The sequence below is a fragment of the Drepanopeziza brunnea genome (genome assembly GCF_022702325.1).
Source record: "Drepanopeziza brunnea f. sp. 'multigermtubi' strain 214-2 chromosome Unknown ctg1, whole genome shotgun sequence".
Lineage (NCBI taxonomy): Eukaryota > Fungi > Ascomycota > Leotiomycetes > Helotiales > Drepanopezizaceae > Drepanopeziza > Drepanopeziza brunnea.
The window spans coordinates 4615764-4637029 of NW_027094064.1; the positions used below are offsets into that span (position 1 = coordinate 4615764).

General features: G+C 45.8%; 6 protein-coding genes across 6 annotated transcripts; 3 read left to right on the plus strand and 3 right to left on the minus strand.

The window, feature by feature from the left end:
• Window positions 1-6748: 6748 nt before the first annotated feature.
• On the plus strand, window positions 6749-8418 carry L3040_000883 (uncharacterized protein; the record flags this gene model as incomplete). The annotated part of the gene is made up of 4 exons (XM_007288018.1): window positions 6749-6935; window positions 6985-7523; window positions 7570-8177; window positions 8238-8418. The coding sequence occupies 4 exons, from the start codon at window positions 6749-6751 to the stop codon at window positions 8416-8418; spliced, it is 1515 nt and encodes a 504-aa protein (XP_007288080.1).
• Window positions 8419-10809: 2391 nt separating this feature from the next.
• L3040_000884 (uncharacterized protein) lies at window positions 10810-11786 on the minus strand (the record flags this gene model as incomplete). Its single annotated transcript, XM_007288017.2, has 3 exons — window positions 10810-11370; window positions 11472-11666; window positions 11721-11786. The coding sequence occupies 3 exons, from the start codon at window positions 11784-11786 to the stop codon at window positions 10810-10812; spliced, it is 822 nt and encodes a 273-aa protein (XP_007288079.2).
• A 906-nt stretch (window positions 11787-12692) lies between these two features.
• Window positions 12693-13605, plus strand: L3040_000885 (uncharacterized protein; the record flags this gene model as incomplete). Its single annotated transcript, XM_066155352.1, has 7 exons — window positions 12693-12762; window positions 12816-12945; window positions 13038-13150; window positions 13198-13249; window positions 13300-13377; window positions 13495-13514; window positions 13565-13605. The coding sequence occupies 7 exons, from the start codon at window positions 12693-12695 to the stop codon at window positions 13603-13605; spliced, it is 504 nt and encodes a 167-aa protein (XP_066013377.1).
• Window positions 13606-15115: 1510 nt separating this feature from the next.
• On the plus strand, window positions 15116-16548 carry L3040_000886 (uncharacterized protein; the record flags this gene model as incomplete). The annotated part of the gene is made up of 3 exons (XM_007288015.2): window positions 15116-15135; window positions 15222-15698; window positions 15804-16548. 3 exons carry the CDS (start codon window positions 15116-15118, stop codon window positions 16546-16548), a joined length of 1242 nt encoding a protein of 413 aa, XP_007288077.2.
• A 430-nt stretch (window positions 16549-16978) lies between these two features.
• L3040_000887 (uncharacterized protein) lies at window positions 16979-17886 on the minus strand (the record flags this gene model as incomplete). Its single annotated transcript, XM_066155353.1, has 2 exons — window positions 16979-17258; window positions 17447-17886. 2 exons carry the CDS (start codon window positions 17884-17886, stop codon window positions 16979-16981), a joined length of 720 nt encoding a protein of 239 aa, XP_066013378.1.
• Window positions 17887-18492: 606 nt separating this feature from the next.
• L3040_000888 (uncharacterized protein) lies at window positions 18493-20984 on the minus strand (the record flags this gene model as incomplete). Its single annotated transcript, XM_066155354.1, has 3 exons — window positions 18493-18728; window positions 18828-20777; window positions 20837-20984. 3 exons carry the CDS (start codon window positions 20982-20984, stop codon window positions 18493-18495), a joined length of 2334 nt encoding a protein of 777 aa, XP_066013379.1.
• Between the last annotated feature and the right edge of the window lie 282 nt (window positions 20985-21266).

Genomic DNA, 21266 nt, shown 5'->3' on the forward strand with positions numbered 1-21266 from the left:
GGACGACGAAGATAATACGTTTTAATTACCTTTATTACTTTTACGAAGTTTAAAAAGAAAAGAAAAAGAAGAAAAGAAAGAGATTCGAAGGTTACGCGAAGAGTTCGCGAAGGAAAGGAAGGATATAAAGCAAAATATAAAAGTAATAGCAAAGCAAATAGCAAAATTACGAATTTACGCTATATAATTTAACGAAAGGCTACGACGAAGCACTTTAACGTACTTAACGCTTTTAATTTATCAATCGCTACGCAATACGCTAATCATTTAAGAAAAGCTAAAATCATTTTAGCAGCTTTTAAACCTTTTTTTTAAAAGCTATATTTAGTTTTTTAAAAAGCTTGGGCTTAATAGCAATAATAATAAGGGTCTTGAGATTATTATCGGATTAAATAACACTCGAAGCTACGGGAGCTATACGCTAAAAAAGGACCCGCCAAAACCTAGGAGCATTTCGGACAAAATCAACTCTTACTAAGGATAGCGTGCAGATTTCCGTGCTTAACTTTAGCAACTCGAAAAAGGGATCTAGCACTTTCGGACGTACCGGCAAGCTATTTATATCTTTTAAGAGGCTACGTATTAATAAAAAAGAAACTAAAGGTATAAGAATCGCTAAAAGTAAGCTTAAAGATACGGATATTATTAAGCTAAAGCTTTAGCCGGTGACCTGAATAGCTTTGGAGATTTTGACGATAGCCGACGAGAAAGGAACGGAAGAGATTAGCAAAGAGATCGAGGCTACGGGTACGAAAGGGGTAGGAACGGCCTTTTCGAGTTATTAAAAGGATTCGGCAACGGACTTTTAAAGGACTTCGGATCCGGAAATAAGCTTTTTAAAGACCTTAGAAGGGTAAGACTTATAATCGGCAATTATATTAGTAACCTTTTACCGATCCGACTATTAACTAGGTACGGCACGCTTGCGTACGGCATTTTAAGCGCTTTTAACGATGATAAAGACGATTTCTTTAAGCTAAAAGCAATAAACTTTTATTTAAAAGCGAAGGAATTGGCCTTGTTCGCGCGAAGCTTTCTTAAAGAGCTAAAGTACTTAAGACTCGACGATGATTTTAGGATTCAATTAAGGATTTTTGCTAATTAAGCAAGTCGATACGGTTTGACTTTCGACGATTATTTAGCGGCGTTTTTAATTATGCTTACGAAGGAGGCTATAACTTTTTATTATAATTATGTGATCAAAGCTAAGCTTTTTACGTTTAAAGCAAACGCTATTGCGGTAAAGGACCACTTTAAGATTGATTATCGGCGGCAAGCAAAATACGATCGCTAAAAAGAAATTTCGCTAGATTTGGTTAAAAAAGAGAATGCAAGGACTTCGCTTAGCGAGTGCTTTAAAAAGCTCGCTAAAGAGCTTAAGAGCATTTAAAGCTTTTTACAACTAAGTTTAAAGGATGATCGAAGTCTTGCTAATAAGCTGTATTTAGCTTATAAAAACGTATTAAAGATTACGATTGCACGAATGAATTTTGCTTTTACTTTTATCGCGGCAGTTGCTAATATTCGTCGAGTAATTGCTTTTGCAATTAAAACCTTTCGACCTTTCGTTAAAGCTAGAGCTTACGCGAGCTTTAGCGAGCTATACGATCACACTTGCTTTTATAACACCTTAAAAGTTAACTTCGATTTAAACGAAGAATACGAATGCTTTATTTAAGATTGTTAATATTTCGGAAGTAAGAAAGCTGTTAAAGCTATTAAAGGTGAAAAAAGGTGTTTTGTTTATAAAAAGCTAGGTTGCTAAAGCATTAACTATACCTTCGACGAAAGAAAGGCATCCGTCGCTAAGTTTTAAGCTTTTAAAAACGCAAAAAAAATGACGAAAAGCAAATTCTTTTAATACGTAGCATCGATTAAAAGCGTGTTATTTATATTCACGGAAGAATTCGATTAGTTTATCGTAAGCTTATTAAACGAGCCGCTCGAATCGAGCAGCTACGCTAATATATTAAAAGGTTTTATAATTATTTACGGTACTTTTAACGGTGACGAAGTATATAAATAACTGGAAATTCAAACGGCATTTTACGCTTTTATTAGTTAAATCGAGATTTAAAACGTGCCCGCGGGTAAAGTAAAGACTTATATAGCTTTTAAGTACTTTAAAAACGTTTTTATAAGCTTTATAATTAATAACGGAGCAGTTAATTTTTTTACCGCTAGCTTGCTTTAGCTACGAGCACTTTAAAAAAGGTACTTCGAGGTCTAATTAAATACATTTCGAGCAAAGGAGAAATCCGTTAAATACGGCATCGGCTTTGCTATTTTTATTAAAGCAATTACCTTAGATACCTTTTTAGGTCAAGTAGAGTTTTACGTTGTAAAAAGCGACGTACCTTTTTTATTTTTATTAGCTGATATAAACAAGCATAAAGTGATCTTAGATAACTTGCGAAACGTGTTAGTTTAAAGGAAAAAGGAAATACTAGTAATAAGGATATTTGGGCACGTATAAATGCTATTAAGTAAGAAGCACGCTGCTATTTATTATAATACCGAAGGCGAAACTGTTTATTATTATTTTACGGAAGAATAATTGAAGATTATTTATAAGCGTTTTAGCTACCTTTTAGCAGATCGATTTGCTGCTGTTCTTAAAAGGGCCGGGCACGAATTTAAGCGAGATTTGCTTTATAATATCTAAAAGTTTTGCTATTATTATTAAGTATTCGGACGCTCTTCGAGGAGGTTTAATATTAGATTTAAAGACGATACTGATTTTAATAATACGGTATACGTAAACGTAATGCATTTTGACGGTAAAAACGTATTATACGTCGTTTGCGATTCTATTAATTTTTAAGCCGCTATTTTCTTTAAAAGCATATCCGCATAGCACTTACTTAAAGGATTTAATCGATATTAAATCAATATTTACGTCGGACTTTTTATAAACGTAATGCACGATCCTAGAACCAACTTTAATTCGGCAACGTTTCGAAGCTATTTTAAAAGTATTAATAGCATTTTAAAGCAGATACTTATAGAAGCTTATTATAGCGTCGGGCTAGTAGAACGCTACTACGTCTTTGTGCGACGCGCTTTTAAGATCGTTATAAAAGAGCTTCTAAAAGCTTTAAGAGAAGACCGGCTTTAAATGGCTATTAAAGCTATTAACGATATAGCTAGACCTAATAGCTTAGTTTTTATACTTTTCGTTTTTAAGACCTTATCGAGGCTAACGAAGCAAGATCGATTTGCCGCGTTTATTTAAAAGCGTGCTGCTGCTATTAATAAAGCTATAAAAGAAGTACGAAAATGCTACGCTGCGAAGTAGGTTAAGGACGCGCTTAAAAAGAAGAATAGCTTAATTACGGAGCATACTTTAAACTTTCTTATTAGCTTACGAATGCTCGTATAGCGGGAAAACCAAAGGTAAAAAGGCCCTTTTTAGCTGCTTAGCAAGCAAGGGCATACGTGCATAATGGCTTGTCCGAGGCCTACGGAATTTAAGTCAACTTTAATAAAACCTTATTATTTTAAAGTTGAAAAGCTGTTAAAGGAGTTGCAAGTACTTGAAGCAGAAGTAAAAAAAAAGGTAGAAGAAGAGGTAAAAGATAATTAAAGCGAAAGCGAAAAAGAATTAGAAATACGAAATTCGCTTAAACTTTAATATTCGCTTAATCTACCGAGGTCGCTTAATTCAAAGAGCTCGTTAAAATTAACAAATAGCCCTTTTAACCTTTAATTTGCTAATCTTTAAAAGTTAATAATACTAATAGTTTAGATACTTTATTAAAAGTACGATTTTAATATCTTGATCGTGCTCGACGAAAAAAAAAGCGATTTTTACGTTTTATTTATTAAAGACTCCGAGGTGTTGATTATCGATAAAAAACGCCGAGACTATAAGCTTTTAGCTAAGCTACGAGCCGAAGGAATCATTAAGAATTCCGAAGCATTATTTCAAAAGTTTAAAGCAAAAGAATTAATTAGATTAATAGCTTAAAGCATCTTTTAAGTGATCTCGAGCATCGACTTACGCGCTAAAGGCGCTAAGATCTTCGGATTTAAGTTTATTAATAAGATTAAAAGCAAAAGAACACTTACGTTATATAAGAAGTTTCGTATAATAGTTTAAGCTTTTTAAAATAAAAGCAAAACGAAAGTACTTATCGAATCATTTACGGTGCAGCGAGCGGGCTAAAGACTTTATTATGCTTTAGCTTTTTCTTTAATAAAGGATTACGAGTATTAAGTTTATAACAAAGATATCATTTAAGCTTACATTTAATTAAGCACGAAGCTTATTTGAATAATCGTCGTGCGACCACTTAAGAAGATCACTTATCGATTTCCTTTCGGCACTTTGTTCCTTATGATTGGCTTTTTATATAAGATCCTCGAAGCAAGAACGCATTAGTATAAGCGTTTTTTAAAGCATTTTACAGATAACTTCGAGATAAAGCAATCGAGCTTTGATTTTTGCCTTTTTATATTAATTAATAAAGATCAATTAAAAATAGCTGCTTTATAAACGGATGATGTTCTTATGGTTGTTAATTTAGCTATAAAGATAAAAAAAGAGAAGGAGCTGGTTAAATCTAAGCTAAGGAGCAAAGAAATAGAAACCTTTATATACGCCGAGCTAATGATTTTTAATAAATGCAAGTTATCTTTAAATAAGGAAGGGTTCGGACTATTAGTTAAGCAAAAAAGGCAGGGTAAAAGGCTTGTAGTGATCAAGCTCGATTTAGCTATACGAGCTAAAGAGTACTTGAAGCAACGTGCTCGAAAGGCGTATTTAGCTACTATTTGCTATTTAAAGGCATCTTGCGCTTTATCGATAGCCGCTTAGCACTAAGAACCGAAAGACGAGGATTATAAAGCCTTTAATAAAGTGATTTAATAGCTGATCGATTACTTAACTCGAAGGATTTATTACGTGCCTTTAGACTTAAAGACTGCGAAGCTTTTTGTATTCGTAGACGGAGCGTTTGCTAATAACGCTAACTTTAGTTTTTAAATCGGTTTCGTAGCTATTTTTAGCAATAAGGCTTACGTAAATAAAAACGAGTTCACTTTAACGAGTAACATCTTATATTAAGTGTTATAAAAGTGCAAGAAGGTGATAAAAGCAATATTAGCTTTTAAGCTATACGCGATATCCTTAAGTATCGATATAGCTATTGCTATATCGATTACTTTTGCTTAAATCATAGCTTAGCTAAGAATCCTTAATTTTCTTATAATCGTATGCATTAACTCTTATTCGCTTTACGAGTGCATAGTAAAACTAAGGACTATTAAAGAGAAGCGCTTAATAATCGATATTATAGCTATTCGAGAGTCATACGAAAAGCGAGAGCTTTTTAAAGTACGCTAGATCGGAAGCAAATCTAACCTTGCTAACGCTATAATTAAAATCGAAGCTAATATCTTTTTGCAAGAGCTAGTTTTGACTAATACCTTAAGAGTGTAAGTCGATAGATAAATGGAAAGGCCGCTATAAAAAGAAAAAGGAGATTGTTTTTTTTTTATTTAATTACTTTCTTTCTTTTTTCGATCGATATAGTAGTTAATAAAGCATTATTTGCTAAAAAGAAAGTTGCCGGTGTCGATATATCTATATCGACTTTAGCTAGTAGTAGTAGTAATAGTAGTAATTAAAGAAGCTCACCCGTGAACTATGGTTTACGAGCCACTTGGCATGCTTCGCTTAGCATATTAGCAGTTAAGGGACCCTTAACTTGACAAGTAAACTTATTAGCTAGCTAGTGCACGTAATTCCTTTTAATAGTATAGAAGGAATCAGCTCCCTTGAGCCTTAAGGAGCAGACAGAATTCAGATACCTTATTAACCGAGTGTTTTGCAATTGCAAGTACTTTGACGACCGTTACGACCTTACGAATATATATTCCCAATCGCTTAGAAGCAATCCAACACAAGAGAAAGAGAAAGCTATTGTTTTTATACGACGTTAAAAGCGATTTGATAATTATAAATAAAATAAAATAATAATACTTATTGCTCTTAAATGATTGATTCTAGCGCGTACTATTAAAAGAGTTGCTTTTAAACCAAGCTCTTATTGCTCGTAGCAATATTGTCGGATCGCTTCTTTTTGCTCTTGCAATAAAATCTGATTATTTCCTTTTTATCGATTGAATTGACTTGTAATAAGATTGCGCTTTTTCTTTTTAGCTCGGTATACAGCTTTTCGTAAAGCAAGTTCTTTGACTCCGAATATACGTGCTGACGTAGCAGCACATTCGCTTTTCGGTCGTTTTATTTTTTTATTATCGGTTTCCATATCTTCTAAGGCCTAATCGCGCGCTTCTTGAAAGGCGCGGTCGTATTCTTTTTTAGTAGCATAGCGGCCGTAATAATTAAGAGCTACAAGAGCTTTTGAAGTTTGCGGAAGCATAATTAAAGAAATGTTAAGGGAAAAATAGCTATTGCAAGTGTAATAGAATTGTATGCGATTTACTATAGAATAGCAATTTGAAGTGGGACACTTGCTTGACTTGAGACACTTGCTTGTCTTGATTATGACCGAGAGCCCGCAGGTCACAAAGTCAGCGCACTGACTATTACTACCTTATCATCTGCTGCAATTCCACTTATCATTTCGCCGGCTCGGCTACATTGATTGGACCCGCTCTTCCTGGCGCGTCGAACCGCGTCTGAATCACGTCCCTCGAATTTCTTCCGCGTCCGACCGATCTTGTACGAGTGCCCAACAGACTTCAGCATTTCACACGAGATACACCAAAAACCGCCATCATGATCAGACAAGACTTCGCACGTATCGATTCAAAGAGGAAGGGGATGGACTACAGGAAAAAGCAATTCGCGACGCCCGCATACCAGAATCTCGAATACCACCACAGATTGAACTTTTATGTCACCCCGCCCACGGCAGACATTACGCTCGAGCAGTTCGAGCAGTGGGCTATCGATCGTCTGCGAAGTATGTCTCTGCAACCACATAGACCTGACTCGGCTGCTAATGGACACAGTCCTGGCCGAACTCGAAGCCTGCTCCTTTCGGAACAAATCCCCCACCGAGACAGCAACGCACATGAAACCCTTACTTGACAAGTATTTACCGCTCGCGACCTCTACATCCGGATCCATGGCTATACAGTCCGAGAGACAGAAGGACCACTACAGTCATTTCATTCTGCGGCTTGCGTTTGCGTCAACAGAGGATCTGCGGAGACGGTTTTCGCGCGTCGAGTCTATGCTCTTCCGGCTGAGGTTTCAGGCTGATGACTTGAGGGAACGGCAGTTGTTTGTGGAGAGCTTAAATTTGGACTGGGAGACCGTGAGTGATGATGAGAGGAGGGAGTACGCGGAGGAGTTGAGGGCTGCGGGTGGAGGATACCCGAAGAGGATCGAGGAGGAGAGTTACTTCAAGGTCGACTGGGAGAGAGTGCCCGAGTTGGTAGAGCATAGGAGGGTGTTTGTGAAGGGTGGGAAGGCGTATGTTCCTGGTAAGGAACAGCTGTCCATGGTTGTGGCGGAATTCACTACTCGGCTGGAGAAGGCTCTTGAGGTATGCTTTGGTTCTGATTGATATGGGATTGTGCTCACTCTACAAGATGACATCTCGTGCCCTTCCCCGGCTCGACGAGGACGACCGCCTAACGCCTATCCTAGCCCATCTTTCCCAGAACTTCACTACCCCAGATGCGAACTACTCAAGCTCGGCAACCGCTCTTCCTGGTGCCGACATCTCAGCACGAAACATCGACACCCTCTCTTCCTCCTTCCCGCTCTGCATGCAAAACCTGCACCGCTCGCTCCGCCGCGACGCTCATCTCAAGCACTACGGTCGTCTCCAATACACGCTCTTCCTCAAAGGTATTGGCCTCAACCTCGAAGAATGTCTCGTCTTCTGGCGCTCCTCATTCAGCAAGATCACCGACGACGTATTCAACAAGGAATACAGATACAACGTTCGTCACGCCTATGGTGATGTAGGCGGCGATTCTAACAGGAGAGGGAATGGGTACAGCCCGTTCTCGTGCCAGAAGATTCTGACGGAACATCCGCCTGGACCCGGAGAGGCGCATGGATGTCCGTATAGGCACTTCAGTGTGGATAATCTGACCGGGCTATTGCAGGCCGTAGGTATCAAGGATCAGGAGGTGTTGAGGGGGGTCAAGGAGGACAAGGAGAAGATGAAGTATCATCTGGCTTGTAACAGGTAAGACACTTTCCCCTGTGGCACCCGTATGGCTCTATACAATGCTAAATTTCTTGCTAGGGTATTCGATTATGTGCATAAACAAGAGATCAAGAGAGTCAAGGATGATGGTACCTGGACGACTTCGCAGCTGGAGACTCTTGTCCATCCTAACGAGTACTTCAAGAGGAGTTACCTGTTGAAGAACTTGGGGAAGAGCTCTACGGAGGAAGAGAAGGCCGATGTTCAGATGAAGGACTAAGCTTGGGGAATTTCTGGGTTTGTGGGATGCATGGGAAATGGTGTGGCTGGAATGGCTTTGGCAAGGGCCGGTGTTGGGGCGTTCCTTGAGGTTGAGCAAGAAGGTAATGATGATGAGTCTGGGATGCCTTGTTTATAGGGGGCACAAAAGCAGATGTCTTGAATATGGACGCGAGAAGACTGTCTACGATGTTTCATCTAGGCGCTATTGTATTTGCATGACATTGTATCAATCCTTCTGCAAGACATAACAACCAGATACTTGTCATTCGTCCACATTGTGCATTCTTGTCCAATTTTGCTAGGGATATATATCAACATATGTACATCGCATACAGCTAGCTGGGCCTGTTCCTTCTCACATACGCACACGCCGGAGGAGGAAGCTGCGTGGATGGAAATGGTCTTTTGTTTTTATTTACTTTTGCCGAGACTGACTGGCTCGCTTGGCCATGAATTGCAGGAGACGAAGTTCGATCTAATTACACCGCTCGACTCGGGTGACTTGAAATCGGGCTGACTCTAGAATATCCCGATCCAGCAGATAAGTTTCTGTGACCTGTTACCTTCATAAACCAGGACTCCTGTCCTCCCGGCGGTGGAACCCCCCCCCCCCCCCCCCCCCCCCCCCCCCCCCCCCCCCCCCCCCCCCCCATCCGTGCCAAGTGTCGTTTCTACTGCACCATCTCATTTGCTCTGTGTGTGGTCGATCTCCCACACAGCACAGCGAGCGCCTTGCGGCCGCGGAATATCCTTACGGGGGAGGGGGGGAGAATGAATCCTCCGATAGCAACACATGAGCTCAATACGCTTTGGCTTCACACGCAGCTCTGAGCTCCTATGTTGCATCTTTGCCGCCTTCGGTGAGACAGGAAGTTGCTAGATCTCTGCAGCTAATCAGCGTTCGTTCGGCGTATGCCAGTCCCTCGTGTCATATTCGTCTTGGGGTACCTCCCGCGACATCTCGGCGGTAGCCATGTCTTCGCCATTGAAGGACCAGGACGATCCTCCTGCAGTGATGGCGCAACCTCCTCAGTCCTTTGCATAATTCTATCGGCCATAGAAATAGTGCTTTTCGTGAAGTCTGAGATCTTTTGCGATTTTAAGATTCGGGGTGGGGGGGGGGAGACGCACAGATTGAGCAACCTATCCATCGGTGGGAAATCCAATTTGGAGACCGGGAGTGGGAATATATTTGCGATCTGCGCTTGGTCGACCGCGAGGGAGCGAACGCTGGGTAGCTTTTCCATGCCTGGCGCTGGGATCAATGAGCCACGTCCAAGCCGCCGTTCTTAATGTCGAGTTTGAAGTCTTCTGATGTATCTTCGGCAGGTCTTGTTGATATTAGCTTCGAAGTATTCCAGATTCCGGACGGCTCCGATGATTCCTAGCATAATGTCTGGCAAACTGGCCGCCTAGTGATAAGCTGGACGTAACTGCTGTCACAGGGTCGAAGATGCACGTTGAGTGAGATAAGATACGGAGAACATATTCGTTGATACGATGTACAGGTTCGTCTAATGCCAAGACATGTCAAACGTGATACTGAAGTAGTTTTCCCCTTTCGATATTAGCTTTTAGGGGATCATCAATCATTGTTCTTGGAGTAGAATTACTAAATACTATATCAGTGGTCTAGAATCTAGATAGAGATATATAAATAAGAAAGAGTAGTCGGAGTCGATCATGCCCCGTTTCATGCGTGAATTAGCAAAGTGAATATAATTCCGCATTCAGAGAGTAAGGATGTCATTCAATTACGGTTGTATAGTGTAGCGGTTAGCACGTGGGATTTTGACTTCATATCAGAATCATGTTCTGCAAAGAACTTTCCCGAGTCCTGGGTTCGAGCCCCAGTACGACCTTCGCTCGATGTTTTGCATTTTGACCCTTTTATACAGTAATAGGAGAATTTATGCAGGGAACAGATTTTTCGCTGCGGAATGATTGGCGATCTTGGCTGAATGAAGTTGCCAATTTTTTTTAGATCCTCGCTAATTGGCTAGTTTGACCAACCTTCACAACATGTCAGAGCTCCCTCCTGGCCTTTAACTCTCTAGTCATCAAAGTCTCACTTTATAGAAATTCGTACTGGTGTTTTGGTAATTCAGACCCCTTTAAAATCCAGATTTCGACTTCCCGAGCATACCAGCCTGCTCTGGCAACTGTGTCATTTACGGCATTTCCTCCGGGGTGTGATCAGTGTTCCAGAAGAAGTTCATTGCTGCTTACATTTGCTGGCTGCTTAAGACGAACAAATTCATCCAGAATCATCGCGCTTCAAATAACAGGTCGATATCCAAGTTCCAGCGTCTATCCAACTTCCGTAGCGACAACTTGCTCTGCCCCGCCTACTCCTACCATCTCGTCCGCCTTGTCCGACTCGTTACTTTCATTTCGTCGGCCTGGTCTGACTCACTGCCCCCTTCTCCTCCGTTTTGCAAAGCTTGATAATTTCTTTGATTGAGCCCAAAGTCCGACGCGGGGGGATTCGATCTTCTTTCAAAAAAAGTGGTAACCCTTTGATAGTCCTTTCTCCAGCTCGCTGGACAGCGGTCATCCTACTGTGGTACGCCTCTAAGACTGCTTCCGGATCTTCCAGACCTTCTCGCAGGAGAGCTTGTACGAGAAGCTTCTCGGAATCTAGCCATACGTGAATCTTCAACGGAGCAAAATACTTGTGGAAGATGGCCGCGCGCCACTTATTGAGCTTGAGGATCTGGCCCTTGTCCTTCCAGTCCGAAATTTCATGCTTGTATTCGAACTTCTCTTCTGGTACAGGAGTCCATCCGCGAATTGGATCATTTGCCTCTTTGCGTATGATTATCATGACCTTGGAATTGTCTTTTCGTCCTACGATAGCTCTGCCTCGATCGATTCCGGTGCTGACTGCTCTCTCGCCAGGCCTCACGTGCGATCGGCGCGGGATGTTGTCGCTATGCTTGGGCGAGGGCTGCCTCGCAGATTAATGTCCGGGGTTGATCCAAGTCTTTGCCCCTTTGCAAGCTGTTGGTCTTCATTCATCTTAAAAAATGAGATTCGGAGCAAATTTACCTCATGCACTTGATCCTCGGACTTCTGGGTTCTGTTTTTCTTGTATGGTGGCCTCTCGTCACTAGATTCGGGGCTGGCCCGCTTGTTCTTGACCTCTTGTCTGAGGGTAGCGATGTATTGGGCGATACCCTCCATGGTAGGTGGCTCCCTATCATTCATATCTCTTCGTCCGGCCCGGGCCGTGCTTCGAGGCTTCTGATTCTCAGCAAAATTAGTTAGAAGCCAGCCAGATTATGACCAGGAACCCACCTCCCTATCGTCTGACGTTTGCCATATCTTCTTCATTGCAGCTTCCAAAGCCTGTGTAGGGTTCATGTTCGCAGAATCGGGTATGCCAGAACCGATGGACGATCGTTGAGGCTGAGCACGTAAGAGTTGAGGTATCCGTCGCTGCTGTGTTTGCTCGGGCATCCGCTATATGTCCACCAACGTGGACGGATCGTTGTCACAGAAAAACCGCGGGTAATTGTGATGTATGATTTAAAACGCGTATGCTGAAATTCGGTTTGGGGTTGGAAGTGATTTCTGCTGACGTCCGAGTCCAGCGTCGAGTATCGAGTATCGAGTATCGAGTGTTTCGTAGTGACAGATAGAAAGAGCGCCGAGGACGAAGAGCCGCTGCGAGATGGCAGAACCAAGTCATGCTCTCTGTTGAAGAAAGCTGGCACTTGTGCCTTCTTAGTCGTGTTTTTGATGCTAATGTTCAAGGAAGGAAGGAAGGAAGCCTGCTACCCTCTTTGGAAGCTGCACGCCGATTCCATCGCGTTGATATAATGTCCCGTTCTTGTCCCCGCTGTCTGAATCTCTGCCTTGCAGTGAATGGCCGTGTGCTTGGAGCAATAAAGCACTTGACCTTTGGATGTATAATCCGCTGCTGTCTCTATCCAAGGCGCTGACCTGCAGCCCGCCAGACGTGAATCAAAACCACCAATACTACTATACCATCTAAGGCCCTCTTAAATTCCATCTTTCAAACTTTGACCGACAAAGGGGCCAGGTTTCCCCCATCTTCTTAAAAGCGCTGACGATAAAACCCTTCAAAGCGGTAACGTTGGGTAACGAATAGCTCCCAAAAGCACGTGAGCGTCTAGCGCCATTAACCGAACTAGACCTATGGCTGCTACTTTATAAACCTCGACTTCCACTCGAATATTCAATTCAGTCTCGTACCTTACAACAATAACATCGAACCCAGAGTAACCATCAACCCGAACTGCAACAATGTCTGCAATCCCAAAGAACGAAGTCGGCAGCACCGTCGCTGACGCTAATGCTGATGTCGAGCTTGGCAGTAAGTTTGTTTACTATTGTGTTTATGTACGTGCTAGCTGACTCTGAACCAAGATATCTCTACGTACAGCCTAACCTCCACTCTCTGCCGCCCACCCACAAACTTCACCTCCGCCTCTACTCTTAAGGACTCAGAGATCCCCCAACCTGCCGATCCAGCTAGACGCCCCCGCCTGCAACGATTGTTCGTAAAGATCGGTCAATGGATGAAGAAGAAGTACCTGAAGAACCCGAGCAAGGTCATCATCCTTTCCGTTTTCTTCATGGTATTCCTAGGAATGATGAGCTTATCTGTTGGCTGGATGGTCAACTCTCCCCGTCTGCCCGAATTGCCCGAGAAGGATCGAGACTATCGCGTCCTTCCTCCCACTCTTGCATAATCGCAGCATGTAAGTTCAAGTTAATGAAAAAGGGAGCATAGCTGATTAGCATACAGGTCGATCTCCTAAAGTTTTCGATACAATCAAAGATGATCTGACTTGTTCTGAGTGAGTCGAAACCCGAAATGCTGATTTCGTCCACATCTAACAATCACCAGTTCAGCTTTCGATTCTGCAACGAACTTCCAGCCTTCGAGAATGATACGATTACAGAAATTGAGTGGCATTATGATGAAGTGAGCTCTTGCGATGGGTAAGAGTGCTTCCTGGTCCTACCATATATTTACTAACTTCCAGTAGGAGATCTTCAGATTCTAAGACAAAATTCGATCCGTGATCACGCCTGTAACTAGAATCCTTCCACTTACACTGTGTAAGTTCTGCTGTTCCAATGTTTATGAGAACTCGACTGATGATTCAAAGTTCCGTTCCGATTTCTTTGCGAGGGTATGATAGTACACTAGAGGCAAATGGAAGCTACATATCAAAGCTTTGCTGTTCACCTTTGTGATGTGATTTCCTACAACTGAAAGTGAACTCGTGGCCCAGCTCAATGACCCAGCCTCTCAATGACCCAAATTCTTTGATATAATTATCGCACCCATACTATTATAGCCACCCTCTAGGCTCTGTCCGCTGCGGTAAGAGTGCATGTTGTAGAGGACCTGAGCCCCGAATATACCAAAAAGGGATGAACTCAGCTAAGTCACTCGGCCTCAGTCTCCGCCCATCCCACTCGTTGCATAAGCTTAGTGCTACGAATCAAGGCTCCAAACCAAATAACTGGAATGTAAACTGACTGGCTACGAATTCAGCATATTATATAGGGATGGCATCGAAATTGCGCTGGTCTGACCCCAGAGCTGTGGAATTTTGGAACAGGAGCCCAGCTTACTGAAGGAGGGGGAAGCAGAGAAGCACCTACCTATTTTGAAAAGGAGATTTAGAAATTAAATATCTGGGAGCTGACTTGGCTCCCGGGGGTCCCTTAAGGTAGCCTCTGGTTTCTTTTTACCTCTTTTTCCCCATATTACATGCTAGGAAGGGTATGCCGGGGTATGTATGTGTTCCCGCGCTGGACTCGCTGCAGATTCTAGATCTGCTGCCCAAAAATACAAAAAGCGACATAGGACCGACAAGTCTTTATATGTGAGAATCCGATACCTATTGGATGAGCTTCGGCGGCTGGCTGATACAAAAGATAGATGTGAATTCGGTACCTGAATGAATCTTGCTCTTTCCAACCTGCCTCTTGCGTACAGTAAGTGCACAAGCAGTAAAGAGCGAGCAAGCAAGCTTCACCCACCGAAGGCGAAGGGATGAAACAGACCTACCAGAGCCGAACGACAATCATATATAGGAAATCAAGGGTTACTCACATATAATACATTGCCCCTTGAGAGGAACGGACGATGCAACCTCTGAATTAAGCTTCTGCAGGCTGTTCGCTTGTTATAGTACCTACAGTACGTACCGGTACCGGTAGTACCGGTAACCAAGTATGGATAAAGCAGTCCCCGCAGATCCACCCCAACGTTCATTCTTGCACTCCACTTCCTACAATAATCGAGCAAGCAGACTCGTGGGCATATCTGACCGGATAAATGCTCACACACCAGACACCAGACACCAGACATGCCCATGTCGTGCGTGCCATGCCATTGCTACGCCACGCACCTCTTCTGCCATTCCGGCGGCCCGACAGGTTCCATTCCTCTATTCCTCTCTTCCTCTCCTGCCTACCCGCCAGCCAGGACAAAAGAGATGTCGAATCTGTTCGCGGCGGTTCCCAATCTTCTGCGATTTCCTCTTGTTATTACCATCTCTCTCTTCTCTACGCACCTTTTCCCCCTACCACTTACGGCCAGCGGAAAAGAGCCTTGACTTTCTCTGTTGTGGGATACACGAAGCGGCCAGGCCTGTGCTGACTTTGGATTCTCTGCTGCCCGAGATCATGTCCGACCGACTCGGCCTATGCTTCAAAACCTAGCTAGGTATATTTTGACTCTCGGCTGGCCACGTTGGCAATGGGAGTGAATATCGCCGGCCACAATATTTTCAATAGTTGATGTTCTTGCAGTGCAAACACCAGGAGTCAACCTACTGCCAATTTCCCTTTGTCGACTCAGTACAGCATGGACGAGTGCCACCAGCAAGACGGAGATACTCCGGTAGATCTGCCCGGGGAGCCTCCCTCCTACGATAGCCTCCTCGATCCTCCGATTCTCCGTCGAAAATATAATATTCAGCCGCGCGAAGACGAAGGCCGCGAGATCCTTCCAGCCTACTCGAGTGCTATCAGCATACAGAATGTGTTCTCCAAGAAGATGGAGCTCGAGGGCGTTGTACAGAAAGCTAGAGATAGGACCTGGTACAAGGTGCTGGCCACATTGCAGGGGACGGCGTTGAAATTTCATAAACTGAAAGGCCATTCGCTATTCCTTGGGAAGGATGATGGCGAGAAGCTGGGAAGCTCGATTTCCTCCAAGAAAGGCTCTTTCTTGAAGAGCTACAATCTTCAGTATGCGGATGTTGGCATTGCTGCTGATTATATCAAGTAAGTACACATCATGAGGTTTCTCGACGCTGTCGGACCAGCTAAAGACCTTCGATGCACCTTCCAATGTACCTTCAACACAATGTAATAACTCACATTCGACAGGAAGCCCTTCGTGATACGCGTTCGCGCCGAGACGGACCAGTTTCTCCTCTCTTGTAACAAGATTGAAACTTTTGTTACGTGGCTCCAGTCCCTCTTCGCTGCTATCGACCTCGCACCACCCCTCGATGACCGGGAAATCCCCCGCGATATTTCCATCCCTCGAAGAACCCGCAGACGCGCAAGAGCTAGGATTTCAACTGTTCGGCCCGACGCAAATTTAGTCCGGGAACAAGAAGAAATTATCTCGAGCCAGTTTCCCCGGCTAGGCGAGGCGAGCGTGGACAATGCAGATACGTCCACGACCCAAGAAGACATCGAGACCTTTGCCGAGGAAACAGAATCGTCTTGCACCCCTCCTTCGATTGCCGTTTCATCTCCCACGCAATCAGAATCCCGGCCAAACCTGTTCTCAAGGGCACGTCAGGCCATTTATTCTACTACGCACCTGAACCTCACAGCAGCCGCGACTCCCAATCCCTCCATAACTTCTGATGGTAAATGGCGACCTGAACACCAGTGGACACCTTTTTACGACATGTTGTATGCGAAACGTTGTATGGCTATCCTCACCCTCCGCAGTCCCAGGAAGAGTAATCTGGTAATTGTGAAGGGAAAGCAATGGATCGTGGACTTGGCCACGGGGAAGCTGGAGAGATATCAGCCTCCTGATTATGGGGAGCTTGAGGGGAAGGAATTGACTGGTGGGTCGGCTGTTAGACGGAATAGGATTTTTACCAGAGCCTAGGACTCTAGGAATTTTCCTCACATCTTGGCTCCTTGGGGTAGTTCCCATTTTTGTCACTAGGCCAGTCTCGGGCAGACATTGAGCACACGTTGAGCGAAGAAAGGGTCAGTGCCTTGTTGATGGCGTTTGAGATTGCAAACCACTAGCATATTTGTATTTATACCTCATTTATCAGGAAAACAGAACGATGTTGGAGAAGGAAATTAGTGGCAATCCCTCCGCCCAAATTTCTACTCCTTTCTAAGCATATTCACTTCTGCTGTATCCACTTCTACTCGCCTCGCCCATTCCAATCCTGGTATATCCGTCAATGCCTCCAGAACACACCCTGAACGCCGACCTGTGACTCCTGTGACTACCCATCCCACAGATTGCCTTGCACATGTCCACTAAGCGCCAGCATCCCAAGCGAGCGCGAAGCCACTTTGCCCTAACTCTCATCCAACACGCTTTCAGCCTCTCGTCCTGTCCTCGCAAGCTCCTCCCCTCTCTCCCCCAGCCTACCGCCTGCACCCTCCAGATCCCCGACCAGAATCTCGCCGAGCTTCAACAGCTCTTCAATCTCGGCCCTCTGTCTCCGGACCTCTTCAATCAACGTCGCGTTCTGCGACTCTGTGGTTTGAAGCTTGGCGTTTAGGTGCGATTGCTGCGACTGGTGTAGTGGGGTGGTGTGGGAGCGGAGGAGAGAGGCCGCGGGGAGGGTATGCGGTCTTTGTTGACCGATGGGATTAGTGAGGTTTCGAGAGGGGAGAGGATGAAATAGTAAATAAACAGAAAGAATCAATGATGAAAACATCGATCTCCCACCCGTGCGACAAAACACAGTCCCTCCACCTTCCCAGGCCCTCAAAAGACACTGATTCTGGAAGAAGAAGAAGAAGAAGAGACCCATACTCACATCACCCTCTCCCTCACCCTCCCAGCCTCTCCCCCTGCCCTGCCCTCCTCCTCCTCCTCCTGCTCCCCCCTCGCCTTCCTCCGCCTCCCCTCGGCAATCAGATCCTCCAACAGGTTCAGCCTCTCGACGACGTTCCTCTCCGCGAGGATCGTCTCGAACTCGTCGCGGGCGAAGGCCTCCAGCCGGCCCACCATGCTGCCGTGCATGCCCTTCAGCGCGGCGGGCGCCTGCGCCGCGATCGACGGGAAGCAGGCCGCGAAGGAAGCGTACGACACCGACGCGAGGGTGCGGCTCAGCGCGAGCTCGTACACTTCGATGAATTTCTTTGCGCGCGGCCCGGGCGTCTGCGCGATGGGCGGCGCGGGCGGGGGCGAGGGCGAGGCGGGGGCTTCGGCTTCGGCTTCGGCTTCTCCTGTGGCTGGGGTTGAGGTTGGTGGCATTTTGGATTGCTGCGTTGGGGGGTGGAGGTGTTCGGTGCGCTGCTGGCGTGGGAGTTGAGGAGGTCGGTCTTCTGATGTTTATTTACTACCGGTATTTAGATAATGTTCGCGACGCGACGAGGCTGAAGTGTGGGGTATTAATCTTCGGAGCCTTGTGGAACGAAGGAAGTGCTCTACTCACTTCAGTTGTCTGGATCGAATATAGACTGTGGAACAGCTTCAAATATAATGTTGGTAATCTCCCCTGGTGTGAAAAAAATTCCTTGCATCTATATTTTTGAAATTATCATCAGTTGTGAGCCAAAGTCGTTCCGAGCAATAAAAGGGGTTGAGATATTAAGTGCAGAAAATAAACAAGCAAACCTTGCCGATCACATTCGAAAGATATCATATCAAATATTTTTGACAGAATTTGGTGGGTATATGCATTATTCCAATTTTCCCGTCATGATAGGCATCATCTACCTCTCGTCATGACTCTGATATCAAACCAATCTCCTACAAGATGCTAATAACATGTCCAAGTGAAGGACTATGAAGTGATTGTACAGAACCCGCAACTCCTCGCCCAAATCATAGTTACCACCCGGATCGAGCCTCCTAACCTCAGTTGTAGTCGACCGTTCCAGTTTGATTTCTCTGGTTCCTCTCTAACCTCCTCCGTCGACGCCTCTCAGCAGCCGCCTCGGCTCCATCGCCACCATCCACACTCGGGCTCATCGCACTCCATGTCCCATGGCTTCCAGGACTTGTGAAATCCGCCAGTGGCAATGCAGCGTCGCTTGCACCGTGTTCGTTCGGTTTGCCGCTGTAATACGCCGAGTCCTTGGGCTTTCTGCTGCCTGAAAATAGAGGCGCGGGGGGTTCCAAAGGAGCCATTGAGGGAGGCGGAGTACTCTCTACTCGCCCCCCCTCTCGCCTATATCTTCGCCTTGACGGACCAGCATCGGTGCCACTCAGACTAGACATCGAGTCGGCACGTCTCCGTCGCCGGTCTGATCTCCTCGCTTGTCGTTCTGCTTCCGCCTCTTTCTCCGTGAGACGCCGTAATGTGACGTTCCGGTCCTTGTCTCCGTGGACCTTGACCTTCACGCTCACGGGCGGGCTGACGATCCCACTTCCCAGATCATTACGGCCTCCCCTGCTCCTCGAGCGCCGCCTGCGTTCCTCTTCTTTGGCTGCGAGCCTAGCTGCTTCCGCCACAGCGGCCGCAGCTGCGATCTCTCCTTCTCTCCTCCTCGCTGACGAGTGTCTTCTGCGCGGGTGACCACCAGCTGACATGTACGCCTCGCTTCCAGACTCTTCTTGATGCAAGAGGCCCTGTGGATCCGGTGGTGCAGGAGGCATAGACACAGGTTGTGTCACATCGTACCGTGATCGCCTCGCTTCCATATCCGCGGCTATCGGTCCAGGCTGGAAAGGCAGAGGAACCGCCGGGAGGGCTCCCGGTCGGACAGGATGCGGGTCATCAATTATCGACGAGAGATCGGACGAAAGTGGTCGCGATGGCCGTCTTTGCTGCCGGCGAGGATTGGGAACTCCGTCTCCTGTCAGCCGAGACGGGGTTTTGCCACGTCGAGCTCGTCGTTCTTCTTCGATGCGTTCGCTTTGAATACGGTCGAGGCGATCCTGCTCTCTTCTGTCTTGTCTGTCCTTCATCTTCTTTGCGAACCAGCCTAGTCCGAGGCCAGCTAGCACTCCGTTGCGAGCCATTTTGTTAGACTGGGCACGTCTCGATGGAGAAATTGTGGAGTCAAAATATGACGAATCAGTGTAGTCCGAACTTTGTCGACGAACTGGTTTAGGTGTGGTCGGCCCTGATGTTGCAGCGCTCATAGCTGACGCCGCCAAACTCGGGTCGCCTGGTCCTGGAAGGATTCCCGAACGGCGTGTTCTTCCTTCCTCCATCTGGTCAACAACGATGCTGTCCTCGCTGAGCTCGCTCTGATCGTGTCTTCGCCGACGAGAGGGTGTATCGTGAGCAACGGAAGAATAGTCATCGTCATCTGTTCTCCGCTGTTTCCTCTCATACCAACTCTTGGCCAGGCCAGCCGCACCGAAGATTGCTCCCGCTTTGAGCAGCTTGTCCATCATTCCACCGCTCTTCTTTGGTCTGTCCGAGTATTTTTCCTCCTCGGTGTAGCTTTCACTTCCTCTCCTGCTGGGTATTACCTCGGTTCTCCTGCTCCTACTGTGACTACGGCTTCTACTTCGACTCCTATCCCTTCGGCCCAGTAATGTAGCAGCTCCGGCGCCCACAGCCAACGGGCCTAGCAATCCTCCGAACCTGCTTGATTTCCTGTCCGAGATCACTGTTCCCCCACGACCACTGCGCCTGCCATCCCTTAACTCCCCATCAAGTGACGGGAGTGCCCGGTAGCACAAGATGAAGAATAGCACCAGTAGAAAGAACATCCATAAGGCATACAGGACGAACGTCCATTTGGGGCTCCCATAAAGCGTCAATCCCAGCGGAACCTGCGCAAATCCTAGTAGAGCAATAGCTCGTCCATGCCACTGGTGTAGCACTAGCTTTATTGGCAGCTTGGCCGGAGACCGCCTCTTCTCTCTCTTGTGAATCCAAAATCCACCAATCGCCTGTACCAAGATCATGGTGTATATCGCTACTCCGATGCCATGATGCGGGTTCGTGAGACTGCGATTGAGACCGACAGCATTGAAGCCAGTCACAAAAACCACGGTCGCAAATCCCACGACCAGAATTTGGAGATATACGTGCATTCGAAGAGCCCAGTACGGCGATCGAGTGTAGAACTGAGCCATGAGGATAGCCCATGGTAGGAGGATAAGGAAAGCGATGACCGCAATAACGCCATGCGCTCTGATCAAACCACGGTATCCGGGCATGTTCGCAAATCTATTGCCCATTCCTACATGGTCGTCGTCAGTAAAAAATCCCCGGGAAAGTAGAACCTTCTAGGGACAATACCGTTATACTGCATCGTCTCGAAATTCAACCCCACCAGGTTCGGCAGCAGGAAGGTGTTCTTCGTGGCATCCCATGTGCCATCGCCGACGTACATCGTGTTCGACGAATAGCTGCTGCTCCCCGCCGGCGACAGGTTGTCTGTGGTCATCACGACGGCGCTGGGCCGCCGAACGGCTGTCACGGACTCAACACGCTCTCTCTCTCTCTCCCTCTATCTCTCTCCACCCACTCTCTCCACGCTCCAACCTCCTCTCCCTTCCAGCAGATTTCGTAAGACTTTCGAGCAGTCCGATTAATCGCTGTACGTCGTCCTTATCGATAGAGACCCGAGGAATGCGGATCGATGGGGTCTCGTCGATCTGGTTTTCTGCGTCTTCTCTGGAATGCAAGTAAGTCCCTGTTTCGTTTCGTTTGTCGTCAAGGCCGTTAT